The 25,093-nt window shown below is 38.6% G+C and overlaps 1 protein-coding gene across 4 annotated transcripts; it reads left to right on the top strand.

Moving 5' to 3' along the window:
* Positions 1-1,015: 1,015 nt before the first annotated feature.
* On the top strand, positions 1,016-24,355 carry pkma (pyruvate kinase M1/2a). Of its 4 annotated transcripts, none has more exons than XM_038302949.1 (11): positions 1,016-1,074; positions 10,650-10,828; positions 11,092-11,183; positions 13,474-13,605; positions 13,703-13,889; positions 13,978-14,248; positions 14,336-14,486; positions 15,333-15,485; positions 17,872-18,038; positions 20,617-20,798; positions 23,232-24,355. In XM_038302949.1, the coding sequence occupies exons 1-11, from the start codon at positions 1,031-1,033 to the stop codon at positions 23,336-23,338; spliced, it is 1,665 nt and encodes a 554-aa protein (XP_038158877.1). In that variant the 5' UTR covers positions 1,016-1,030; the 3' UTR covers positions 23,339-24,355. The 4 variants fall into 4 exon arrangements, with proteins under 4 accessions (XP_038158877.1, XP_038158878.1, XP_038158876.1 ...); XM_038302950.1 differs by lacking the exon at positions 1,016-1,074 and adding an exon at positions 3,928-4,083; XM_038302948.1 differs by lacking the exons at positions 1,016-1,074; positions 17,872-18,038 and adding exons at positions 6,557-6,819; positions 18,397-18,563.
* Positions 24,356-25,093: the final 738 nt, after the last annotated feature.

The raw sequence follows: 25,093 nt of genomic DNA, 5'->3' as shown, positions 1-25,093 counted from the left end.
CTGCTGTTTAAGGTAAAAATGTTTAACCAATAAATACTTAATTCAACAATACAACCACAAATCTGTTATGGGAGATCCATAAAACAGTGTGTCATCGTGTGCCAGTGTGAAATGATGGTCACTGAGCTTCTAAGCTAATCCGTCTTTACCCTCATTGTCTGGGAGTATCTATTTATGAACTGACAGATTAATGAACAGGTGTTAGGTCAACTCTGTGTTGTACTGTATAATCAACAGTAAACGCTTGACAATTATGATTATAACCAAGGGTGTTTAATTTACTGCTGGAAAATTCCTGTTTTTTCTAGTTAAGGTTTAAAAAAAAACAGCATTCGCCTTGGTTTACATAAAGAAAACTTTGGTTTATTTGTTGATTTGGGATGGAAATGACCAAAAACATAAAAAGCAAATAATGAAATAACATTTTTTTGCAGAAATCTAAAGCAGAAAATTTTAATGTATAAATATATTGAGCAGGTGCTAATGAAACAGAACAATATGATTTACTTTTTTCCTATTCATTTGATTAATAGGAGTGAATTAAACTTTACAGCTCAAATTTTGACTGTCAGTGTATGATTTTCATGGTGTTATGACTTTCAGGTGTGTTTTCACCAGGTAATCCAGATTCCCTCCAAGGTCTAAACACATGCAAAATGGTTGGATAAAACCAAATAGTGGTTGACTAAAGTCACCATTTTCTCTTGGGTGAAGTATGTGAGTGCCAGTTTAAATGTTTCCTTTTTCCACAATGGTAGTTTTATGACTTCATTATATTTATCTATTTATCCTTGGTATTTATTGGCACAGTGCAACTCTAATATGATATAGGTATTAGGTATCCCTATTGCTCATCTGAGATTTATCTGTGCACATAAATGCTGATTGACAGGCAGGAGCTTCACTAGTGGACACACAGAGTGGAGCGCTGACTTTTTCCCCCCTCACCTGGACATGTGTGTCCACCGCCTCCAAAACTGGAGTGGTGTACATACACCCAGAGGCCGTCAGCCGGTAGTCAGGTCCCAACATGGGCAGTGGGAGTAGCAGCTCTACCAGTGCATCTGCAAACAGGTAAGAACTAAACTAAACAAATGGAGAGGGACATCATGGCTCCTTAACTAAACTTTGACAGCTTAGAAAAAAATAGTCTTTGGAATTGCTTCAACTATTTATAGTATATTATATATTATATTTATATTAAGGAGTAAATTTTTTTTAGATATGTGGCAGAGATTTGCTTTTATTAAGCCAATGATTTTTTGTCAAACCTGATGAAGAGAGAAGCTATTTAATTATCCTGGTAAATACCATCACAATGTCCTGTAATATATATTCGTATACAGTTGGCCTCTTAAAGTGTTACCTTTTTAGAGAGCATTAAGAAGTGAACTTTAGCTAAAATATTTAAAAATGTACTTTAACAAAACAGTATGTTGTAAAACTGGATAATATTCTGTTAATGTAAAAAAGTGACATTATTTGATTATTATTTTGTCTTTGGATAAAGTAATAAATAATTACCAAATAAAAAACTTGAAATCAAATTCTGGCAATTTTTAATCTGATACAAAATTAGCATGTTTACAATATTGCAAATCAATGCTTAACATTTTGCAAAGACTGCTTTTCTGTCTTTTTTTTTTTCTTCTTCTTACAGCTAGACTGGCCTAGCTGGAAAAAAAGAAGAAACAGAAAACAAAAAACAAAAAATAAACAGTTTTTACAGTGGCATAGCATAACAATAATAATACATATTATTATCTAAGGCAGGGGTGGGAAATTCCAGTTTCTGAGGGGCAGTATTCTACAACTTATAGATTCCTCCATGGTCCAGTATACTTAAATTAAATGGCTGAATTACCTCATCAGCATACACTAAATTCTCTGAAGTTCCTTTATAACCTAATTACTTGACTCCGGTGTGCTGGACCGAGTAAAAACATCTAAAAGTCACAGGATACCAGCCCTCAGGAACTGAAATGGCTAGTCAATGAACTAAGCCAGGGATTTTCAACGTTTTCCAGGCCAAGGACCCCCAAACTGATGATGAGATGGAGCGGGGACCCCCTAATTATATATATATATTGTATGAAATTATGTTGTATCACACTGATCCTATAGTCACTCTATTACATATGGAGTAATGTAAAGAAAGTAATTTCACCCTTGGGTTTAATAAAGTATTTCTGATTCTGATTCCTCGTTGATGGGACAGGTGTTGTGAATGAAGCGGTGCCCAGCTTGAAAGAGCTCCTGTGTGTCACTGAATGTGTGCATTGATGACTGTAAGACACCTTCTGCCTCCATTTATCTGTTTACTACAGTGTGTTGAATTTTTTTTCTTTAATTATTTATTTAAAGACATTTCTTTTTTTTTCTAACTTTATTTTTATTGAGCATTTTTAGAATACAGACAAAAAGGCATTCAAAACAATACAAAAGATAAGAAAATATAGAACCAACAAAACAATTCTAACATACTAGGGGGAAACTCTTATTCCAATATCCCAAAGATCAAGGGCATCCTTCATTACCCAAGTTAGTCCAATAACATTGATGTGAAGCTAATCCATTTTTCCCATTTTGCTTGATATTTTTCTCCGCCTCATATAATGTGTTCACAGTCTGTATCCATTCCTTTGTGGTGGGGGGATCAGATTGGCCCCACTTCCTGGTTATTACATTTTTGGTAGCCACCGACAGAATTTTAAACAAAAAACAGTCATTATTAAGAACAACATTGTCCAAAAGGCCTAGATATAGAACCAAACTTCTGTTAGGTACTGTGTCACCTAATATTGTTACAATCCTTCTGTTAATTTCGTTCCAGAACTGAGTGATTTTAGAACAGAGCCAGAAAATATGTGCATGGTTAACATTAGATGCTCCACTATTCGTCCAACTTGGTGGAACAGTAGATTTCAATTTACTGATAATTTTAGGTGTTATAAAAAACTGATTATATTTTTCCAACAGTGTTCTCTCCAAATTCTGGAAGCGGATGTCGTAGTTTGGGTCCTCCAGATATTCGACCAATTGTCTTCCGTTGTCTGACTTCCCTCAATTGTAGATATCTAAAATGATCTTGAGTTTCAAGGGCAAATTCTTGTTGTAGTTCCTGGAAACGCTTTTATGTAAAGACATATCATTAGTGGAAAAACTTGCAGGGGGGAATATAAAAAAAAGTCTAATCAACTAAAACATTTGCGACCCCCATGCAGTACCCAGGGCTCCCTAGGAGTCATGGACCCCTGTTGAAGACCTCTGATGTAAGCACTTACCTGAGCAAAATATTGTGATTCATACAAACAATTAAGCACAAACACATCAATGAAATCCCAATGATGTCATATAACCCTTCATCAGTAGATGGCGACGAAGTGCCATATTGCGAGACTATTAATTTTCTCCTTTTATCTCTCTTTATTATTCAGTTTTTTTTGTAGTTTTTTGTTTTTAACTAGCAATTATAAAATAACTTGTATGGTTTAGAAACTAAATTTAAACACAAATGATGGATAAACTCATAATCAGCAACAGGATATTGAAGCATGTTGCATGTATATTACTAGTTTGTCCCGATTGTGGGCCTGTATCCTAAATACTAATAAATAAAATAAAAGGGACATAAAATCTGTGGGACAACAGGAGGCATACTAATTCAACCACAGACTGAATACCTTCCTGCATGCAGTCACATGCCCCACTTCTTGCTCTTGTGATGCTTTCGCGCTTACCCATTGGCCCTCTTAATTTACCAAAGCACTCCCATCAACGGTTAACATATCCTTCCGCGACGATCAGTACATAACAGATATTCCTTTCTTTCGAAAAAGTCAGCATTTGCATAAATATATGATCAGCGACTACTCTTCGTTGAATGATTATCGTTAGTGTTGTTACATTAAGAGAATATTAGCCACACCGTATTATTTTTTTCATTTGTAATTTGTCGGATGGATATCAGCATCCCTAGAAAGTAGTTCCCTCCAGTGAGGAAATACTAGGGTAGATCACCTTGAAGCTGGTCCCAGTCTGCCAGCAGTCACAGCGCCACAAACATTCCTCCTCATAGAAAAGGTGGGTACCTTCAACAGGGATTTCAGTTTGCCTCTTGTCATTAGTTCTGATAATTGTAGAGCTGTTCCGACATATTTAGCCTTTTATTTTTCATGTAGCTTTATCATTCTGGCAGTGAAATTTAAGCACGTCTTGGTCAGTGGTTGATGTCTGTGTTTTAACTCGCTTTTCTCTTATAACTCGATGCAAAAGTAGTTTTGAAGGGGCCATTATAGTAATATCACATCGAATGCTAGTTTTAAGTCGGACTAAAATTCATTGGGTGAAAAATTGCCAATTGAAGATGGAGTTTTCTTGTACACTAGACAGTTCTTCATATTTGAAAGACATCAATTTATTTACGTATCAAACCTAAACTTTATAATCTTGTAGTATTTGCAGACATTTTAGTGTGATGCGTAGTTTTAATGGTTGTAAACGTGCTTCCTGTTGCCTCCTGCTGTGGGTGTGGCCCCTCGGCTTTCTCGGCCTCCTATTGGTCAGTTGGAGTGATGTCTGCGGTTCAGGAAAATGTGACGCAGGATGAGAGAACGTGACCTTTGCCGCATCGTCTCTATTTTACTTGAAGCTCTGCTTAGCTTCAAGATAATCATATATTTTTTGAAAGACTAAATAAAATTAATGAAGCTTAATTAGGCTAGTCCCTTGTACTTTAGTCTGTTAATTCCTACAGTTTCAGTTGATAGTGGATGGAAAATTCCTCTCTCCTCCCTTTCATTTATCCTCACATCTTGAGTTTTACGATTTTCTTCCATATTTAGAACCATATGACTAAAGGACTAACGCTGTTAAACACGTGTGGTCCAAACGTGTACTTTTGCCCCAGTACTTTTGCTGCAGCTACTGCAGTGAACCCTGAAAAATTTCTATTTTTGACATTGAATGCAGGTCTCACCTTGCCTGTGTAGGCCTGGGCTGTCATCCATGGTATGTTATTTTTCCATACAGACCTTGAACATACCAAATAGAAAAACGTCTTTTTGTATTAAACATAATTCAGAAATTAATTTGATTCCACATATCAGATGCTTTTACAGAGCCAGGCTGCAGCAGAGCTTGCATGCGTTTTGGTATGTTGCACTAAATAATGTTGTATGCAAAACAAAAGCTTATTTAGTCCTGGCTTAAAAACTCTGTTGACAAAATGTCTTCACTTACAGAGGCTCAAGGTCAGTCTAAATATCAGTCATTTGAAAATAATGACCCCAGCAATAAAATAAAGTGCTCTTATTGCTTAGAGATCTGTTTCCTCTAAATGGCTCTGATTAGTGATCCAAAGATCACTCGCTAAGGTTTAAAGCCTTTTTTTTCCCCCCTTCTTTTTGATTAAATGCACCAAAGTTAAAAACTCCAACATGTTCTGTATCTAAATGTATTAAATGGCAAGATCTGCTTTAGTACACTTTTTGGTTTAATAAAACTTGCACATTCTTAATACATGTCTACTGATCATCCTGTAATTCCTTCAGATTTTTTACAATTTAAAACTTAACTCTATCACTGAACCTGCAGCACATTTCTTTCTCTCCTGGGTTTTCATCCTTAAAGGAATAGTACACCCAAAACATGATTAGCCTTCATTTTCTACTCACCCCCATGCTGAACAACACTCTGGAGTACTTTTTTGATATCTCAAATGCATCTGGAGATCTGGGAGGCTTCTTGCTGTCTGCTGACATTCAAATAATGGAGGTCTATGGTGACAGAGACAGAAAGGTCCATAAAAGTCCACAAAAAACTCCAGAGTGTTGTTCAGCATGGGGGTGAGTAGAAAATGAAGGCTAATCATGTTTTGGGTGTACTATTCCTTTAAAAGAAAGTCATGATCAGAAGTTGATGCCTTCAGAGATGTTCTGTATGTTGAAATTTCGTTTTGTATACACTGTGTGTATACGTTTTGTATACACACTGTGTATACAAAACAAAACGACAAAGTATGTACAGTACTTCTCTAAATTTAATTAAAATTGGTCTAACATTCACATGGGTAAGTTGAAATGTTGATGCACAGGTAAGCATTGTCCTGCTTTAACACAATCTGCATCAAAAAATTGGAGATATGGTGGATGGGGTGGTTATTGTAGGGAAGTGGTTTTGGCTGACGTTCAGCATAGGTCAGGCCTGTCACAGCTGGTGCTGCTCCCATGTGCAGGCAAGCATTTTTCTTCATTGACACTTCACTGTAGCCCGTACCACTGGAGTTGTTCTCATTCTGAAGTTTCAAAGAACGGTGTCATTTATATTCCATGTTTGGTTTAGATTCTTAAAACTAGCTAAGGGACAGATCTGAGGTCTCTGAGAGTATAGCAGCTTGACCTGCCAGCCCCACAGGGTGCATGTATTATGGAGTGTGATATTTCTATCCAGCAGCTTTCTATGCTGTGTGTTAAAATTAGCCCAGATTCTGTTTTTAGCCCAGGCTCTGTCTGGCCCATGCTAGCAGTAAAATCAGTGCAACGCTGTTCTGATGTGCTACGCTCGGAGCCTCATGTCTGTCCGCTGGATCAGGTCATGGCGAACGTCGAGTTTCTGCAGGTGCTCCTCATGTTCTTTATCCCCACTGAATGGATTTAAGTCTGAGCTCCTGGATGTGTCGCACGTATCCAAGCACAGTGCAGCGGTCAGCTCTGTTGTGACAAGGCGTGGATTGCTCACAGGCATTGGACATTTCAGCACACTGGGGTGGCTCTGGAGGTCCGTGGTTGTCTCCAGGAGTAACTTAAGGATCTACCAGCGGTATGTAAAGCTGTAGATGCAGGCTGGGTTAAGTGAGTATGATCAACTGAAGACACTACTGTCCTTGTGAGCTAACTTGGATTAGCCAGGTGTTACATCACATCCATAGTGGATAATGGGAATTGTCACGTCTCATTGAAAGCCATGCTTCTGGTTCTTTTGACGACTGAAAGATCCTTTGCATGTATGTGACAAATATAGGACATTTCTAACCTTAAACACAGGACATGCTGGCATTATTTTGAGGGGATCAATACAGTCATTTTTTACAAGAAAACATGAGGGGTACCTGAGGGGGATGCAGGTTCTTTAAAAGTCATTTTTATTTGTTCTTTTATTAAACTAAAAAGAAAATGCATACTTATTTCTTGATGTGCTCATTAACTTTCAATCATTTGAGTAATGCATCCATAAACCTGTAGATTATAATGGATGAGTTAACCTTTTCACATATTCTGATTATTGCTGCCACCTAAGCAGGGCTTTAAAAATGTAACTACATTTGTAGATTGTTGTGGTTTCTGTAATATTGCAGTCTACTGGTTACGGGTTGCGTCAGATTTTACATTTTTTTTGGGTTCTAGTATGGGAATATTTTTTATTTCCTGCTTGTATTTCCCTGGCTATATAATGTGAAGCAGACAATTTATTACCAAAATGGAAATATTAAATTTTTGTTAGCTAAAGCAATTCTTCACGATCAGTAATTGGGCTACAAATACATGTTGAAGTGGTGCCTTTTCTTTAAAGGATGCTAGTCTTTGTGGTTTTGCTCATTCAGAGGTGGTCTGGTGTAGTAGTGGGATATGACCGTGCTCACGTACAGATTTGATCTGAGCAATTGATGGAAACGTTACATCACAGGCCAGTAGCCTCTGCTGGTATTGCAGCTCTGTCTGGAATCCCCTGTCTTGATGCATCTGTAGTGAGGATGTGATGAGTAAGAGGAAGTTAAACCTCTAGTGTGCCTGATCAATGTGTAAGATTTTCCAGACTTACTCTGCCTTTCTTTGCTTCTGTACAAACCTTAACATGTGCTTCCAATTATACCAGTTTTATTTGGGGAGCTAAGCCACAGGATAAAACAGGTTTACAGTTGACATAGAAAAAAAAAATAGTAATTTTCTTTCTCTCTGAAAAGTTTTAATTCACTTACCCATTTAAGAAACCCTGTTTGGTGCTGAGGGGACCGGTTGTTGCTCTGCATGTATGAACCCACAAAAACAAGCTAAAGGGATTGTTACCCAACTAAGGCATCAGTTTGTCTTTAGTTCACCCACTGAGGGAATACATGCATAATTTAGATAGAGAGGAACTTTATCTTTTCACCAGCTGCTATAAAGGGTGAAAGAGAAGCTGGTGTCAGAGATGCTTACCCAAGTGTTTTTGTTAAATTGACAGTTTCCATAGAGTTAGATTTAAAACTACTGGTACCTTATTTCTTAAAATATAGCGTTCCACCGACTTCACATAGTTTTTGGGGACAATACACAGGTAGCTTCTTGAAGATGCCTTTGGTTAAGGAAAGTCTTCCTCATGGTGGATTCAGTGATGCATGGCAAAGCCGTTAACCTTAAAATGAGTTCAACACCAGTCATATTAAATCCTCACATTGAGTGGTTAGGAAAAGCTAATCTGATGGGTGAGCTGTTTTAGTAGTTATCTAACCACAGGATGTTTGCCCCCATTGACATACTGAAGGAAGGGGGGTTGGTTGTGGGAGACTGTTGGGTTTCTATACAAGCTAAGTTTTGTGCTACAATAGGTATCGTTTTCAAATCTGTGGAAATCCCACATTTGTAGCTTTATGACTGTATTGTTCACAGCTAACTGCTAAGGATGACTCAAAGGGCAGGTGGGTGTGGAGAAGCTCTATAACATTGTGGAGAGGCTCAGTGCTCTGTTTCTATATACAGTGTCTTAATATGTTCAATTTAAGGTCAATATAAAGAACTGGTTATGGTTGTCTGAAAAAGTAGGGAGTTGATCTACTCATTTTGTTAGCTGATTGTGAAACGCTAAAACTAAGAGGAACTTAAGAAAAAAAGGCAGCATTGCATAAAACCTTTATTCACAGCAACACGTATTTACCCAGAAATGGTGTATTTCATAAGCCTACATCTTTTTTACTTTTATGGAGGAGATAACACAATATTGGTGTAAAAAGCTGTCGTAGGTCATGATATTTCACATTTGAGGTTTGTTTTTTCCTTTTTTTTTTTTTTTCCTGCAATTGTTATCTTTTTGTTTGTTGAACACTTGTGTAATGGAAAGGAAAATCCAGTATTCTCATGTCCTACCGGTAATGTATGAACCTTCCATAAAACTGAACCTTTTGAGATAAAACCATCCCATTAATACAGTGGTTCTCAAACTTTTTCTGTCATTCCCCACTTTGGACAAGGGGGAATTTTCAAGCCCCGCCTGTCCCCATCGCCCCAACGCAATGCTAATGAAATATGCAACAATCTTAAAATGTTCCAATTTTATTGAAGTAACAAGTAGTATCTAAATAAAAAACTATCTACATCAAATAACAGCAAGCTCAAAAATAAAGAAAATAAAAATGCAGCTGTGTCAAAATTTGTATCAAGCTCAAAGATAGAAAAAATTAAAGTGTCACTCTGCAATCTGTTAATAAAAGAAAAGAAGTGAAATCCATCTGGCAATACAGGTCTATTTATCCCTGCATTAGTGGCTGCAATGAGCCTGTTTTGCATTGCACAGTTTCTCAAAACGGGGTTGCAGGCTTGATACTGCCACTCTCAAGTCATGCTCAATGTTCAGCTGAGATCTGTATTTTGTTTTCAGTGAAGCAACAGTTGAAAAGCCCATCTCACAGAGATATGATGTGGCAAAGGGAAGAAGAATGCACACAGCTCTCTGCCCGATGAGTGGATACTCCCTCTCCAATCCAAACCAGAATTCACTATGAGTCTGAGCATTAAACCTGAGCCTCAGGGTGGAGTCAGACGTCATTTCAATAAACTGGTCCTATTTATTTAAGATAAAATATTTCAAATTCAGTTAATTATGATCAACCTGCGCCGCCAATCCCGGCGCATGTGCGCTTTATTTGCAGTCTGGACGCTGAGGGTAAACATGCTGTGTCTCTGACTGCAGCGCTGAGAGGGACTCCTGCGATAGCGGGGGAGAACGGGGTTGGGATGTGGGAGGCGCCCCACGGCAGCACCTGCCGCTGGAGGACAAGAAAAGGAACGATACGTGCTTTCACGTAAGAGTCTCCAAAAGTCGCCAATTTGTCGCTAGTCGCTTTTTTGATAAAGAGTCGCTGGAGGGGTCTGAAATATAGCGACAAAGTCGCTGAGTTGGCAACACTGGGGCGCGAAAGTTTATTCCGTTACAAATAATATGCCGACGTCACGTCAATCATTATTTTGGCACTTCAGTTCCAGGTGAAATTTTTCTCATATCTAATGTTCTTTCAATTAGACTGCATGTAGGCTAGTAATGATTACTTTGTGGGTTTGATTGGTCTAAAAAGCGGCAACATACAGCTATAAGGACAGTTTGCTCTCACACGTTCTACATTTATAGTCACACACACACACACACACACACCGGAACTTGGCGCGCCCCACCTGTCACGTCTCAATTCCCCACCAGTGGGTCGCGCCACACACTTTGAGAAACGCGGCATTAATAGGAACTTAAATGGCTTGGTCGAAACGTACTGCTTATTTACCTTGTGCAGCCATAAAGGGATGAAACCTGGTGCAGTGAGAGGAATTCCTGACACTGTTGTCATCTTATAGCTGCTGTGTTTGAATTATAATCTAATCTTTTATTTATTTATTTTTTCTATACAGTACTTGTCCAACCGTAAACGCGATCACCATGCCTCTGCCAAAAGACATGGGCTCTGCCTTCATCCAGACACAGCAGCTCAACGCTGCCATGGCAGACTCCTTCCTGGAACACATGTGCCTGCTGGACATCGACTCTGAACCTACCACTGCCCGCAACACTGGGATCATCTGCACCATTGGTTAGTTGATGCTTTCTGGTTGGTTTTATTTTAAATGAGGGTTTGTTTTATAGGAATCTCCTTTCTAGTGTTATTGGGGTTTTATTTGTTGCATTTTTACTGTTTAGTTGGAATTCATATAAAAAGGCTGGATGGATTTTGTTAAATTTTCTTATTGGTGTGCTCAATGAAGTATAACATTTGGAGTACTGTTACAAAGTTGCAATAAAGTTTAAAGTTTTTAATCTTGCACTATTTGGAAAACAAACATCTCTTTCCTGCAGGACCAGCATCTCGATCTGTGGAAATGCTGAAGGAGATGATCAAGTCTGGAATGAACATTGCTCGGATGAACTTTTCCCATGGTACACATGAGGTTGGTTTTTTTTTTTCAAATCTGGTTTCATTCACCTGTCAAATCTTATCAAACTTGGCTCTGTGCTTTATCTCAGCTGGTATGTTGAGCCTTGTGGCAATATTTGCTATCATCTGTAGTTTCAGGCTAAAGTTAAGACATATGGTCAACAAATTGACTGAAGAAAGCACATGTCGCATTATGAATTGTTCCCCACAGAGAACAATTTAGCTTTTCTAATCTTTAACCAAGAACAGAAATGCTGATACAAAGCAAATAAACATTTGGTCTAGTTAATATAAAGTGTTGCTAATATTTGTTCCAGCGTTGAATCACTGATTTCATAAGGTTGTAGTTCTTGAGTGACAACCAAAGTCTCAAACTTTTGTTTGCTTCAAAGGGGGAAATGCCAGTTCACATATGATTCTAAAGTTAGATGATCCATGTCTAATATTATGCTACAACTACAAAGAATGGTTACTAGCTGTATTACAGTGTAAAATATATCAGAAAAGGATCAGAAACGGTTCCAGTAAAGCTAAATAAAACTGTCAAGCAGCAAACTGATTTCAAGTAGCCATCCAAATGATTTGTAATAACCAGATGCTGGAGCAAAGAAAAACTGCAAATTTAATACACTACCTCAGTAAATATAAATCCTTTATTGTCCCACAATGGGGAAATTCACTCTCTGCATTTAACCCATCCCCTCTGGGAGCAGTGGGCTGCCATTGTGTGGCACCCGGGTAGCAGGCTGGGGTTAAGGGACCCAGAGTGGCAGTCAGTGGGAATGAGCGGGATTTGAACTCTAAAACCTCTGGGACACAAGCGCAGTGCTCTAACCACTAGGCAACCACTCCCCAGTATCCTGAGCTTTCAGTGACGGTGCATCTTTCAGACAGTAGACAGCTATGTTCAAAGCCATAAAGACTACACTACCTGTTAATTAGCCTCACTAAAGGTTGTAAAACAAAACCATACTGAGTCAGTCTCCTTCCAACTTTCCCACAGCTTGACCATGAGCCACGATTGTTTGCATAACTGCAAGAACGTTTTATAGACCAGTGTGACCTTGGATTGACAGTTTGATGTTCTTTAAAATTATAGACTGGCTAATTATTGCAACAGTTGATTGGTTTATCAGTTAGTAGAATTTTGGAAAAAACAGGCTGGATATTATTTTATAAAATGCCATACAACTTCAAATGCCATTACTAAAATTAGACACAAGCCAGCAGCCTTATCTGTGAAACTGATAATTATGTCATAAAATATAGTTGTAGTAAAGGACAGCTGCTGACGAAGCCATCAGTACAGGAGATGTGTTAGTTTAAGTTCTAACAACCATCCATTTATCATCCTGACTTGCACTTTATGAATGTAGTCCCACTGGTATTTACACGTCCATCAATATGTTGCAAAATATGAAAAAAAAAAAAAATCAAAGATTTTTACTCCAAAATGGTCAAAGGAGGGAAAAAACCCGTTGACCGTTGTAATGGTGAGATTACTTAATTGCTTTATGGTGGTGTCAGCTGTTAAACACACCTTGTATTTTAATTGCCCTGACCTGATTTTTGTAGCTGCTAAAATGAAGGCTTGTAACAGTACAGGTGTGTCTTGGTAAATCAGAACTTATGAGTTACATTTTAAAATATTATGGATCCATTGTGTTGAATATTTTGTAATGTGTTAGAGAATTTGTTTCAAACATTTACTTCAGTTAATTTTTGTCCCGTCTATTTTAGTATCAATTCTGTGCTAGTTCATGTGACCTTTACACAATTCTTGTCTCAAAAGGATTAAATAAACGCTTTTTTTTACCCAACATCTCACTAGCTGCATCTTACAGTTGGAGCAGAACAAAATAGATCTATTTCATTTTTCTGGCTATACAGACTCAAACTGTTTGACAAAAATGTTCAGATAATGGCTTGCATTTTGGTGTGGAAGATGAGGAAGGGTGCCATAGAGACCTGCTCTACGAGTCTCTATGGCACGTCCTTATAAAAAAAACAATGGAAACCGGCACTTTTATTACACCAGATTCCTTTTTATTCAGGGAAAAAATAAATTTGGAACCTTTTTGGACACTTTTGGTATATCTGTGCCAAAATCACGGGTCCGCCTGCCACACTCTCCATTTAATCCCACTTAACGCCTTGTAAATTTTGGGCTTTCATGATGTACATCCAAATTAATAAATTAAATCTGCTCGAGTTTCACTTTTTGATCTAAAGTAGGTGTTTTGTGGATATGAAAATAAAGTGCTCCTGTGTTGCATGTATCTAACAAATCTACCTTTCTGCAGTACCACGCAGAGACCATCAAGAATGTACGGGAAGCATGTGAGAGCTTCGAGCCTGGCAGTATCCACTACAGACCCATTGGTATTGCTCTGGATACCAAGGGCCCAGAGATCAGGACTGGCCTTATCAAAGGGGTAAGTTTAGAGTTAATCCCCGTTCCTTAACCTATATTTTAGCCAATAATGAATAGAAAATACAAACATTTTTTTATGGGTTTTTATGGTGTGACAGAGTGGCACAGCAGAGGTAGAACTGAAGAAAGGCCACATGATCAAGGTTACCCTGGACGATGCTTATCAAGATAACTGCAGTGAGGAGGTCCTCTGGCTCGACTACAAGAACATAACCAAAGTGGTGGAAGTTGGCAGTAAGGTCTACATTGATGATGGACTCATCTCTCTGCAAGTCCAGGAGATTGGTGAGTAGAATGGATTAAAGGTAATCTCATGAATCTTTTAGATGATTAAGCTGCTATTGTTTATCTTGTATTTATTTTTGTTCTCCAGGCTCTGATTACCTCATGTGTAAGATTGACAACGGTGGCACTCTGGGCAGTAAGAAGGGAGTGAATCTCCCTGGTGCTGCTGTGGACCTGCCTGCTGTTTCAGAGAAGGACATTATGGACCTGCAGTTTGGTGTGGAGCAGGGAGTGGACATGGTCTTTGCCTCTTTCATTCGTAAAGCAGATGATGTACATGCTGTCAGAGCCGTGCTTGGAGAGAAGGGCAAAAACATCAAGATCATCAGCAAACTGGAGAACCATGAAGGTGTACGCAGGTGTGTATGAGGGTGACAAGCTGACTGCAGATTGTGTAACTAACATGTTCTTTGAGAGCTTTAATCATGTTTGTATTCATTTTTCAGATTCGATGAGATCATGGAGGCTAGCGATGGCATCATGGTTGCCCGTGGTGACCTGGGTATTGAGATCCCTACAGAAAAGGTCTTTCTTGCTCAGAAGATGATGATTGGGCGCTGCAACAGAGCTGGCAAGCCGATCACATGTGCAACTCAGGTTGGTGGCTGGAACAGTGATGTTTCCCATTTAAAAATATTGTAAATAGTGGATTTCATTAACATATAAAGGTACGTTGATGGTTAAAAGGAGCGTAGATTTCCAATGGAGAGTTTCCCGAATATAACTTATTGGGGTGATGAAACAATCCAGATATTTAAACCTTAATTATCTAGAATGTAGTTTCTTAAAATCTCCTGCTCAACAGTGTGAAGCATAAGGCAGTTTGAGACTTTCATCTTCCAACATTAAATAAAAGTTTCTGTGGTTTACACAAATATATTTCCTAAAATAAGCCTCTAACATGATCAACCTGCTCTCATTTATATCACTATATGATTAGTTGGAGCTAAATTGTGGAGGTTTTTTTTTTTTTTTTTTTTTTTTTTCGGCATCAGCAATTTGTTCAATCTGGTTCATTTGCCAAATGTTGTTTTAAAAACTAATACCTTATCGCTGTTGAGTGGTGCTTCTTTATTTTTTACATTAGTGTGGTTGGGTGAGATGGTAGGAGTAGCTTTGAATCTTTTAAAATTATTTTGGCCTTTTTATCTAGAATTTAGCTTTTATTCCAATCAGCCTTGTTTGTCACAGATGACAAACTGTTCCTAAAAATCCATGCAGTTTTCCCTTGTACGACTCTTCTATACAGAACATAATTACCCAGCTAGAGATTAAGGATTTGTTGAAGAACCTACAAAAAAAGGGGGGGGATTCAAATCTCTCATAGAGCAGTTTTATTTAGAGAAAGGTCTGGTCCAGTAGCTTAAGCCAGATTCACTACAACGATAACGTTTGGGTTATAAATGTGACACTATCTAAACGAAATCTTCTTAAACTATCCAGATGTTGGAGAGCATGATCAAGAAGCCCAGACCAACCCGTGCCGAAGGCAGTGACGTTGCAAACGCTGTCCTGGATGGAGCTGACTGTATCATGTTGAGCGGGGAGACTGCAAAGGGAGACTACCCCCTGGAGGCCGTTCGCACGCAGCACATGGTGAGTCCATCTAAACACTACGCAAACTGCTAAATATTATTGAAAATAAATTGATCAAATCGACGTAACCAATGTTGTCGGAAGTGTATTCATGATATACTATGAAATTAAATTTTAAAAAATTAAGCTAAGAATCGGCTGCCTTTCCAACAATCAACCTTTGCCTTTTATGTATTGCCTCATTTTTGTTGCAGCTACTGTCAGTATATGCACTGCCTGATCTATAAAAAAAAAAGGATTACCTGAAATTTAACAAAGCACATCTGTAAAATCCACCCTTTGCATTATTATTGCTTTAAAGATTAGCTTACGGCCATAACTTCTTAAAACATAAACGAGGTGGTGAAAAGGTTCTCATTTGTAGAACATGTTGGGAGATGCCACTGCTGGCTTTGGATGCTTTTTTTCTTTAACTGTTCAGCTGTTAGGATGATATGGAAGTTTATCATCATAGAAGAAATGTATTGTGGGGTTAATCAAGATCATTTAAAAGTTTAAAAAATCAAATCGTACAAAGAAACTGCAGCAGGAGTCTTTGGTGTTGAATAGTGACTATAATGTGCATCATAATTGCACAATTCAAAGGGAACTGATGTGATTAACTAAACAGCAGAGATGCCCTAATAGAGCACTGATTAAATGGTCAGAATTAAAGGATTCAATTTGGTAACAAAGGTTCCAGATTTGACTCTGCTTTTGCCCTGATGGATGAGTGCATCGGTGTTAGAGGTGCCTAAATGAATCCAACATGGCTCCCTCCGTACAAGCCTCTGGGGGGCAGTGTTGCTGCAGTTTGTCAGGTATACAGTAGATTCAGCAACATTTTGTGCCCTTAAAATGGAGTCGCCTCATCACCTTAAAATGTATTAAATATAAAATAACCAGGTGATTCTGTCAATCAATTAATGCTTCTCTGATTCCCCTTGGGCATTTTCCAGGATTTATCAGACTTGATGTGACAGCGTTTTCTCCCCTGGACTGTCCAAAGTCCATTGAGAATCAGGCAGCAGATGGTCATTTTTACACAATCTTAGTAAAAAGTCTATGCAGCTATAAATGCCTAGTATGAATGTATCTATAATCTGAGAACATTGAAAACAATACTGCAGTTTGTTACCATAAAATAGGCTAAAGAATGTCAAAGAATCAGTGGTGGGTATTGTTTTTTTTTTCCAGACAGGCAGTGCACATGCTTACATTCTTACATTCTTAGTTCTTCAGATTTAGTTCCTCTTTGAAATGTATGAATTGATGAATAAATCAATACAATAATTCCGATTGTGTAGTAGCTATATGTACTTGGACTGCTGCATGATGTTGAAGATTTGCATGTAGCTTTTAATGACTTAAACAGCATCCTGGTAGCTTTTTCTCAAAGCTACAATACATGGCAGCTGCTGCACCTCCTTAATCTAACACATTCTCTGCACCTCATGGTCCGTACCACTTGTTTGTTTTTATTTTCCATTTATATTCTTCTGCAATTGACACATTGCAGAATAATGCTAAATTTACTGACTCTTTTTATTTCTCTTTTTGTATTAATTTAATTTTATATCAGTATCAATATTGGGCCTCTTTGAATTTGTCAAAGTTTGCTGCTTTCAATTTTTGTGTTAATCAGTTAGGGACAGACAAATGTTTGAAAACCATAAAGGGTTTTGTGTTATAGTTTATCAGTTGCATGGATGGATGATGTATTGACTTCCACAAGTCCTTCAGTCCTGGGGCCTTCTTGGCTAACCGCTGCTATTCTTAGCCACTATGCAGATGTCTCTGTGACTCAGCAGATGCAGCGCTCTTGTTGTAGACTATGTCTATTGATATCCGGAGTAAAACACACATTTAACAGTAGCTGCAGATTAGGCAAGAACCCTGAAAAACTAATCTAGACTAACTTCTTAATGTCTGGGTCTTTGGGTGTTTTTTTTCCCTGGCTGATTTTCCTTTCTCTCCTTTTATTTTTATTTCCCATCGCTTTAAGAGCTTTATGTTGTATATGTCTATGCATGATAAGATTGAACTCAGGAGGTCCTGTTAAAATGTACAAACAAGTTTTAACGAATCACTAATGTCACATTTGTAGTCTCAGTTATATGATTGATGTTGCATTTTTAGCAGTGTGTCAGAATCTTGAACATCACATTTAATATAATCCAACACATTTTTAACTATATTTTTCTGTCTCCCTCCCACTAATTGCATACCTAAACTTTCCTAAAATTTTATCTATTCTGTCATTCCTCCACATTTTTTTTTGTGTTCTTAACTTTGTCATTCTGTCTCCCCATGTCTTTTCTCCCTTTTTCTTATAATTTCCTTTTCCATCTGTGTGCACTCCTGATGTGGGGATGCCTTTGCTCGATGCATCTTGCCCTTGTGCCAGATTGCTCGTGAAGCCGAGGCGGCCATGTTCCACCGACAGGTGTTTGAGGACCTGCGTCGCTCTACGCCGCACTGCAAAGACCCGGCTGAGGCTATTGCAATCGGTGCTGTCGAGGCCTCCTTTAAAAGCTTGGCCTCTGCCATCATTGTGCTCACAGGCTCTGGAAGGTAGGCAGGTTATGTGGCATGGACGTCCTACAGATGTCTGATGGAAACTTGAAGAGACGGAGAGGGAGAGTAGGGCCAGGCAGGGTTTGATAGATGAAATATCTGGGCAAGCTGGCCAAAACTCAGCTAGATTATTTGTCTGGTATATTTAATCCACATATTTTCACATATAATCCAACTATTTGACCTTTTCTAAGATCAGAGCCTAAATTTTTACCCTTTATAAACGTCCCTTCCAGAAGTATCCTTGTGCAGCATAGTCTAGCTCTTGTTTTTGCCAGTCTTTCTCAGTGGTGTGAGTGCCTGTATGCGTTTGTAGTGGAGTGTGTTTGAAAGTAACCTTCCATTCGGGGCTTAGATAGCACGAGAGGCAGAAGCAGCCACCTTCCACAGACAGCTGTTCGAGGAGCTAAGGAAAAGTTCCCACCTGACCAGAGACCCCTCAGAGGCTGTAGCAGTGGGAGCTGTTGAAGCATCCTTCAAATGCTGTGCTAGTGCCATCATTATTCTCACTAAGACTGGGAGGTAAGAAAGAGGGGGGGCTGCATTGTTAAACCTGAAGGTAAGGCATGAATACCACAGCTCCTCATTCTCCAACATTTAATCTGTCCTTTAATTCTGTGTGTACGCGGAGTGTGTGGGTGTCGAGGCTAAGGGGAGAGAGTGAGAGTGGGGAATGGCATTAGCTAAATCAAGGTGTCCGCCTGTTTATCATTAACAAATGGGTGAACTTACTCTGAATGTAAATGAATCAACTCTCCAAATTTTATTGAAGACTCATTTGATAGCAAATCTGATAAATACTGTTCTGTATATGATATATACATTTGTTTGGAAAATGTATGTCTAATATGTGAGATCTGTCATATTGAAAAGCAAATGTGACCAATTTCTTTGAACAAAAGGAGCCTAAAAACTGACAGGATTGTTCCTTAATGCCAGAATCATGATCCGAAGTCTACCACCTCATGGTGAAGACTCTGTTCTTCTATAGAAGATCTTCTTAAAGTGCAGCTTGTTAAAAATTATTACATTCTGATGCATCTTAAAAAATAAGCTGCATGTGGGGAGTGGTGACCTAGTGGTTAGGGCATAAAGCTTGCAATCCTGAGGTTCTTAGTTCGAGCCCAACTCTCACAGAATGCCCCACACTGCTCCCTGGGTGCCGCACAATGGCAGCCTACAGCTCCCCAAGGGGATGGATTAAATGCAGAGGCAAATTTCTCCAATGTGAGATCAATTATGTTATTTTTTTAGAATTAAAGTTTTTATAAGGAATAGGCTTATTTCATTTAGACCTCTTTCAATAGAACAATGTCAGTTCCTATTTTTCGCTCTACATAGGAAGTAATAACAGAGCATAGAACCAATAAAAGAAAACTAGGCTGTGCACTAGTTTTCTCTTTGGTTGCAAGTCTGAGATGGTTAGATTTGTAGCAAACACGGGCAGTGTGATTAAAAATATAAAAAAAAAAAAAAACTGTAACCCTGTAATAAAATCTATCCTGCTGAAGCCTCATAGCGTATGCCGCTTTTGTTGGCCTTGAATATTTAATCCGTGTTCACATTAGATGCTTTTAGTCACTAATGTTTGGAAATTGGTTTATTCTAGAGACTCTTTATTTTTTATTTATTAAGTCTTTATAATATTTAAAGGAGCTGACAGATCTGTGTGAGTCAGAATACACCACAATAGGTGACGACTCCCATTTTACTCATTTGGGTTTTAACGTATTCTCTTTTTACATATTAGCAGAGTGTATATTTGGTTACAAAGGTCCACAATTTGGATCAACTACATTTTACAAAAGGTGCATTCGTACTAGGAAAATATTTAATTTAACAATCTTGGTTGAAGAATTGAGTCTAAGCTACATGGTCTATGAATGAAGAGCAGCTCTGATAATCTCTGTTTTAAGAAAAAGAAAAATTTCATATAGCAAACAATCCATCTCAATCTCCAGCTGCTGCCATCATTAATAGACTTCACTGTCTGTGTCCAAACATCTGCCCTTTGCGCTCCCCTCAAGGCATTCTGGGATATATCTGCTTGTCTAGTGACCGTGGATGATCACTACTTCCAAGGTGCATTGTGGGAAATTTCGAGTCCACTACTTTTTCATCCACTACACGTTCAGACACATCTAAAATGGTGTAATAACTATATAGTGATTAGAGTGAAAATTTGGACACAGCCACTGATATCTGTTCAAATGATGTAATTATCAGAGCAAAAATCCTTACAGTTGATGAACAGTGGAAGGATTTACTGAGCTTATTACACATTCTTCTATCCCTGATCTTTCTGCCAGAGGGAATAGTTCAAACGGCCCTAAATTATGTCAAATAATAGATGTAATTTAGATTCTTATTCTCATAATGTTGGTTTTAGCAGGTAGGCTTGAAGTTTCAGATTATAATCACAATCCCAGAGGTTCTTTAGGTGAGAGGTCAACTTTCTTTAGTTTGCTCAGATATTCTCAATGCATTTATAATCAGACCAGTCATTCTGCGGACCTTTTAACACTACAGTGTAAATGTTCTTTAGTTCTCAGCCTTCTGCCTGTCCCATCTGCAGGTCTGCCCACCTGCTGTCCAGGTACAGGCCCCGTGCGCCCATCATTGCCGTGACCCGTAATGCCCAGACGGCTCGCCAGGCCCACCTGTACCGCGGGATCTTCCCTGTTCTGTACACCAAGCCCCCTCATGATGTCTGGGCAGAGGATGTTGACATGCGTGTTAACTTTGCACAGGAAATGGGTAAGTAGCTACGGTCTGTCCCGATTGAAAAGGAACTTCTGAGTCTAGTGAAAGTATTCAACCCCCACCCCTATTTTATTTATTTTTTTTGCCAGGATGCAACCTTTCACACAGATAAAAATCTAGTTTTGTTTGCTAGGAGCAGGGCCTGAGGCTGAGCTTTGGCTACTTTCTGAAGTTGAACACAAGGTGACATATATGGCAGCTACTTGCAGCAGAATGAGTGCTGCTAAGATATTTCAGCTTGTTTTGCAGTTTATTGCAAAATCTTTTCATGTGGAGGAAGTGTGTCCATCTGTCTGCATTTTGGGTGGAACCCTGCTGCAAGTAAAAGAGCATAAAAATAGAGACTGAAATGACAGGATTGTTTAAAAATAAAAGAAAAGCAGTTCATGCATTAAGCTGTTCGTAAGAGAAAAGGTAACTTGGAAACATCTAGGTAGGGAGAAGGGGGTCAATAATACGCAAACACTGGATTATAAATGAATATTCTATTTTAATAATTGAAAATGAAAGCTGCATTCTGCTGAAAACCTACCAACATAGGATAGTTCCTTAAAGGAGCAATTGGCCACTCTGTCAACAAGCTGAAATGAAATCAAAGTTGTGAAAGGGGAAAAGCACAGAATTCTGCTGCCATCACTGAATTGTGTGTGTTTTTTAGGCCTTTGCGATGAGAAAGTTGTAAATATCCAAGTTGTTTTGAAGGGAGCGTCTTACCTCTTTAGCAATAAAAGGTCCAACTGTGGGTCTGTTGTCTTTCCCAGGGCAGATCTAAGCTCTTGTTTAGCTTCCCCAATAATTATACATATTATTCCATCTCCAATAAGACTTTAGTTTTGCCCCAATCAAAAGTCTGTGATGGGGGTAAGGTTTACTTTTGGTTGGACTTTTCTAATCCATCTGTATAAACCGTTGCTCCTGTTCTGTCACTCCAGGCTGAGAATATGTAGCCAGATGAACAAGAATTTGCAGCATGTTACACGCATGCATGCTTAGAGAATTTAGCCCAAAAAACTCCCCTTATGAACTGACTAATGGGGCCTAAAACAACCGCGGAAACGGAGGAAAATTGATTTATGTCAAACAATAGAAGAGGTACGTTAAGGGAATAAAAAAAAAAAGTTTTCATCTTTTTAAAATTTGAGGGTAGAGGAGGAGACTTTAATGAAAGGAGCAGACATATGTCTGAAGAAGCTGCAACAACCTCTTGGATGGTAGAATATGTTATGACCACTTTGGTCATGCACTCCACAGGTTTGGAATTTATGAAAGAGCAGCAAATAGAAAGTCCCAGTTTGTGTACATCAAATTAAGAAGAAGGGCTGCTGAAATTTGGAAAAGATCCCCCATTTCTGCTGGAGAACACTCCTAAATATGGAGCTGCAGCAGCAACTGAATGGATTCATATTATAATGACCTGTTGAAATTCAAAACGAAAGCAAATCATATTTACATTTTTTTATTGAAAAAAAGCTCCAACCAATATAAGCTTAATTTCTCTTGCAAGTAAAAATTTGGATGAGATGTTAATCTATAGATGCACAAAGATTTCAAGCATACAACAACCAATGCAAAAAAAAAACTTATACAAGGTTGTGATGCTGTAGCTGAATGAAGATGGTCTACACACTTTTTATTGATTTTATATTTTAGCCACTCCCTGATGTAGCTGCACTCGTTTATAATCTCTTATAAAATGTAAATGTGTTGAGAGGAATGAAGGCTTCTGCAGGGACTTTGGCCAATGTCTTACGTACCAGTATTGGTCTACGTTCACATTGCAGGCCTTGATGCTCAATTCCAATTTTTTTGTGAAATCCAATTTTTTTTATGTTGCCGTTCACATTTCCAAATATACTTGACTTGTATGTGATCTCCTGTGTGAACTGCATTCATACAACGCAAGTGTCCTGCATGCGCAGTAGAGGACGCAATGACATCACAGGCCAGCGTGCTCTGAGTTTATGGAAGTAAACATGGATGGTAGTGCCGGAGCGCGTCGCCGTCTAGTGATCTTTCCCAGCTGTAAAAACTCAATCTTTTCAAGATGGTTAAACATAAATACTGCTCTCCGCATCATCGTCCGCCATAGTTGTTTTGTTGCTGCTTCTTTATAGCAAGACCCAGACTAGTGACGTTTGTTGGGTATTAATGGCGTTCAGGTCAGATGAAAGCGACCTGGCAGTTCAGACACAGGTCGCATTTGAAAAGATCCGATTCGTATCGGATTCAGGACCACATAGCCAAGTGGCCTGGGTCGCACTGGAAAAGATCAGATCTGTGTTGTTCAGACTGTCATGAAAAGATCAGATACAGGTCGGATACGGGACAAAATTGGGTCACTTCAGGCTGCAGTGTGAAGGTAGCCTTATTCTGATTTTGTGCTATCTAATGTATTGGTAACTGATTTTTCTTTTGAAATGTTTTTAGGCAAGGCCAGAGGCTTCTTCAAAGAGGGTGACGTTGTCATCATCCTGACTGGCTGGCGTCCTGGCTCTGGATACACCAACACCATGCGTGTGGTTCAGGTGGCTTAAACGGCCAACCCAGCTGCCCAGCTTCAACCCTTCACATTCATCTGTCTCCCGCCACCCCCACCCTCCCCCATGTGAAAACTCACCTGTTTAGTTTTTAAGTTCTCATGCAAACAATCAGAAGGTGGCTGTAATGGAGCTGCTTGTTTGGTAGCAGTTTCCTTCCAGATAATTCCAAGAAATAATATCATTCCTTCAACATAGTGTTTTGGGATTTCTTTAACAATCAAACCAGTTGTCGGGACTTCAGTTTATTAAATCCTGAACAGAAACTGCTGTATTTATTCACTCCAAACTTGTAATACTAAAATGAAAGCCAGTGAGTAGAATCTACATCTGTGTGCATGTTTATTTGGCTCCTGTTCAGGTGTTGATGGAAAAGGAGCCGGCTGCTCTTAAAGAGCACCTTGTTGTATTGTAACGAACAAAATATTGACGGAGGTCTCTCCTACAGAACAGCTCGACTCCACATCGCCCCATGAAGAGAAGTTTGTGTATTGCTGTCTGTCTGAAGTGTCCTCTAATAACCAGCTTTCCTTGTGTTTCAGTGTATCTGCTAGTGTTGCACTCCTTATTTTTTCCAGACACTGTTACATTCTAAATCCTACTTGACTTAAGTGATTGGTAAAGTTGTTTTTATTTTGAGGGGGGCATTAGATTCTGCTTATGTTAAACTTTAGAGGAGAGCTTGTGGTGACCAATCCAGAGGTATCAGAATGAGTTACTGTTTTTGTGATGTTGGATGTGACATAACGCCTTTACATTTCTTTGCATTTGGATAAAATCTGAGAGGGAATTATAAACCTTGTGGTTTGTAACATATGAGATTTTGACTGAACACAAGGACTTGTGTTTGGAGCCCCTCTCCTTGTCTGCTCTGGTGATCCACTGTAGCTATCCTGCTCCTTTAACATGCTTTGATTGTAATAGAGTCTAAGAACTAACTGTAAAGGAGGGTTATGATGTTTAGCTGATCTCAAGACTGAATTTCCATCAAATAAAGTGAGCACCTATCTAAAATTTTTTTTTTTTTTTTTTTTTTGGCCTCAAATTGCTTGAGTTTAAGATTATAGACAAGCATCCTCTTTAGAACTTTTTTAAACCAAATGTCTCTAGAAATATGTTTCTCCAGATCTGGTGCGAGACTACAGCTACAGCTTTAGACAATGCAAAAAAAAAAAAAACTCTGAGTTATGGCAACATTAAATTTCCCTTTTGGAATAAAGAATGTTTGAACTCTATTTCAGGGAGTTTACATACACTACATTTGCAACTATCTAAAATCAGTTTTTATATGTAGACTAATTTTTTTTTTAATTGAGCTCAGAATCAACTCCTAACCCACAGATTCCACATCCTCCATCACTGCAGCGCTCTGCCCTGCTTGCGTACCTCCAGCAGTGCACTTACGCAGTCATGTTAATCAATGAGAACTGTTCCACATACACCGCTACTCCTAATGTCATCGTGAAGATACGGAGCCAAGCTATTTATTATTTTTTTTGCCCGGTTGGAAGCCAGTCAGGTAAAGATCCTAAATTGCAATGGCACCAGTCAGGAAAAACTTTAATATCTGTTTTTTTTTTTTTTTTTTTTGTAAAATAGGGTAATGACAAATTGGTAATTAATTTGAATAGTAACTAATTACAGCATATTTTTACATTTTCCAAAAGAGTTTGATTGGTTGCAAACTAGTGGCACCTTATCATACAGGGAAGCTGATTTGTCACCTCGATCAAAATATTCTATGCTGAAAGA

This window comes from Cyprinodon tularosa, unplaced genomic scaffold (assembly GCF_016077235.1).
Source record: "Cyprinodon tularosa strain WSP-4 unplaced genomic scaffold, ASM1607723v1 ctg50, whole genome shotgun sequence".
Taxonomy (NCBI): Eukaryota; Metazoa; Chordata; class Actinopteri; order Cyprinodontiformes; family Cyprinodontidae; genus Cyprinodon; species Cyprinodon tularosa.
Note: the sequence above shows the minus strand (reverse complement) of the source record. Positions and strands in the feature narration are given on the sequence as shown.

What these genes read in the sequence shown, in the direction of transcription:
- pkma (XM_038302948.1), top strand. Translation starts at nt 6,572, where the DNA reads ATGTCTGTCCGCTGGATCAGGTCATGGCGAACGTCGAGTTTCTGCAGG. An exon ending in AACTTAAGGATCTACCAGCG is followed by an intron (nt 6,820 to 10,649) that starts GTATGTAAAGCT and finishes TTTTCTATACAG; the next exon opens with TACTTGTCCAACCGTAAACG. An exon ending in CGATCACATGTGCAACTCAG is followed by an intron (nt 14,487 to 15,332) that starts GTTGGTGGCTGG and finishes TAAACTATCCAG; the next exon opens with ATGTTGGAGAGCATGATCAA.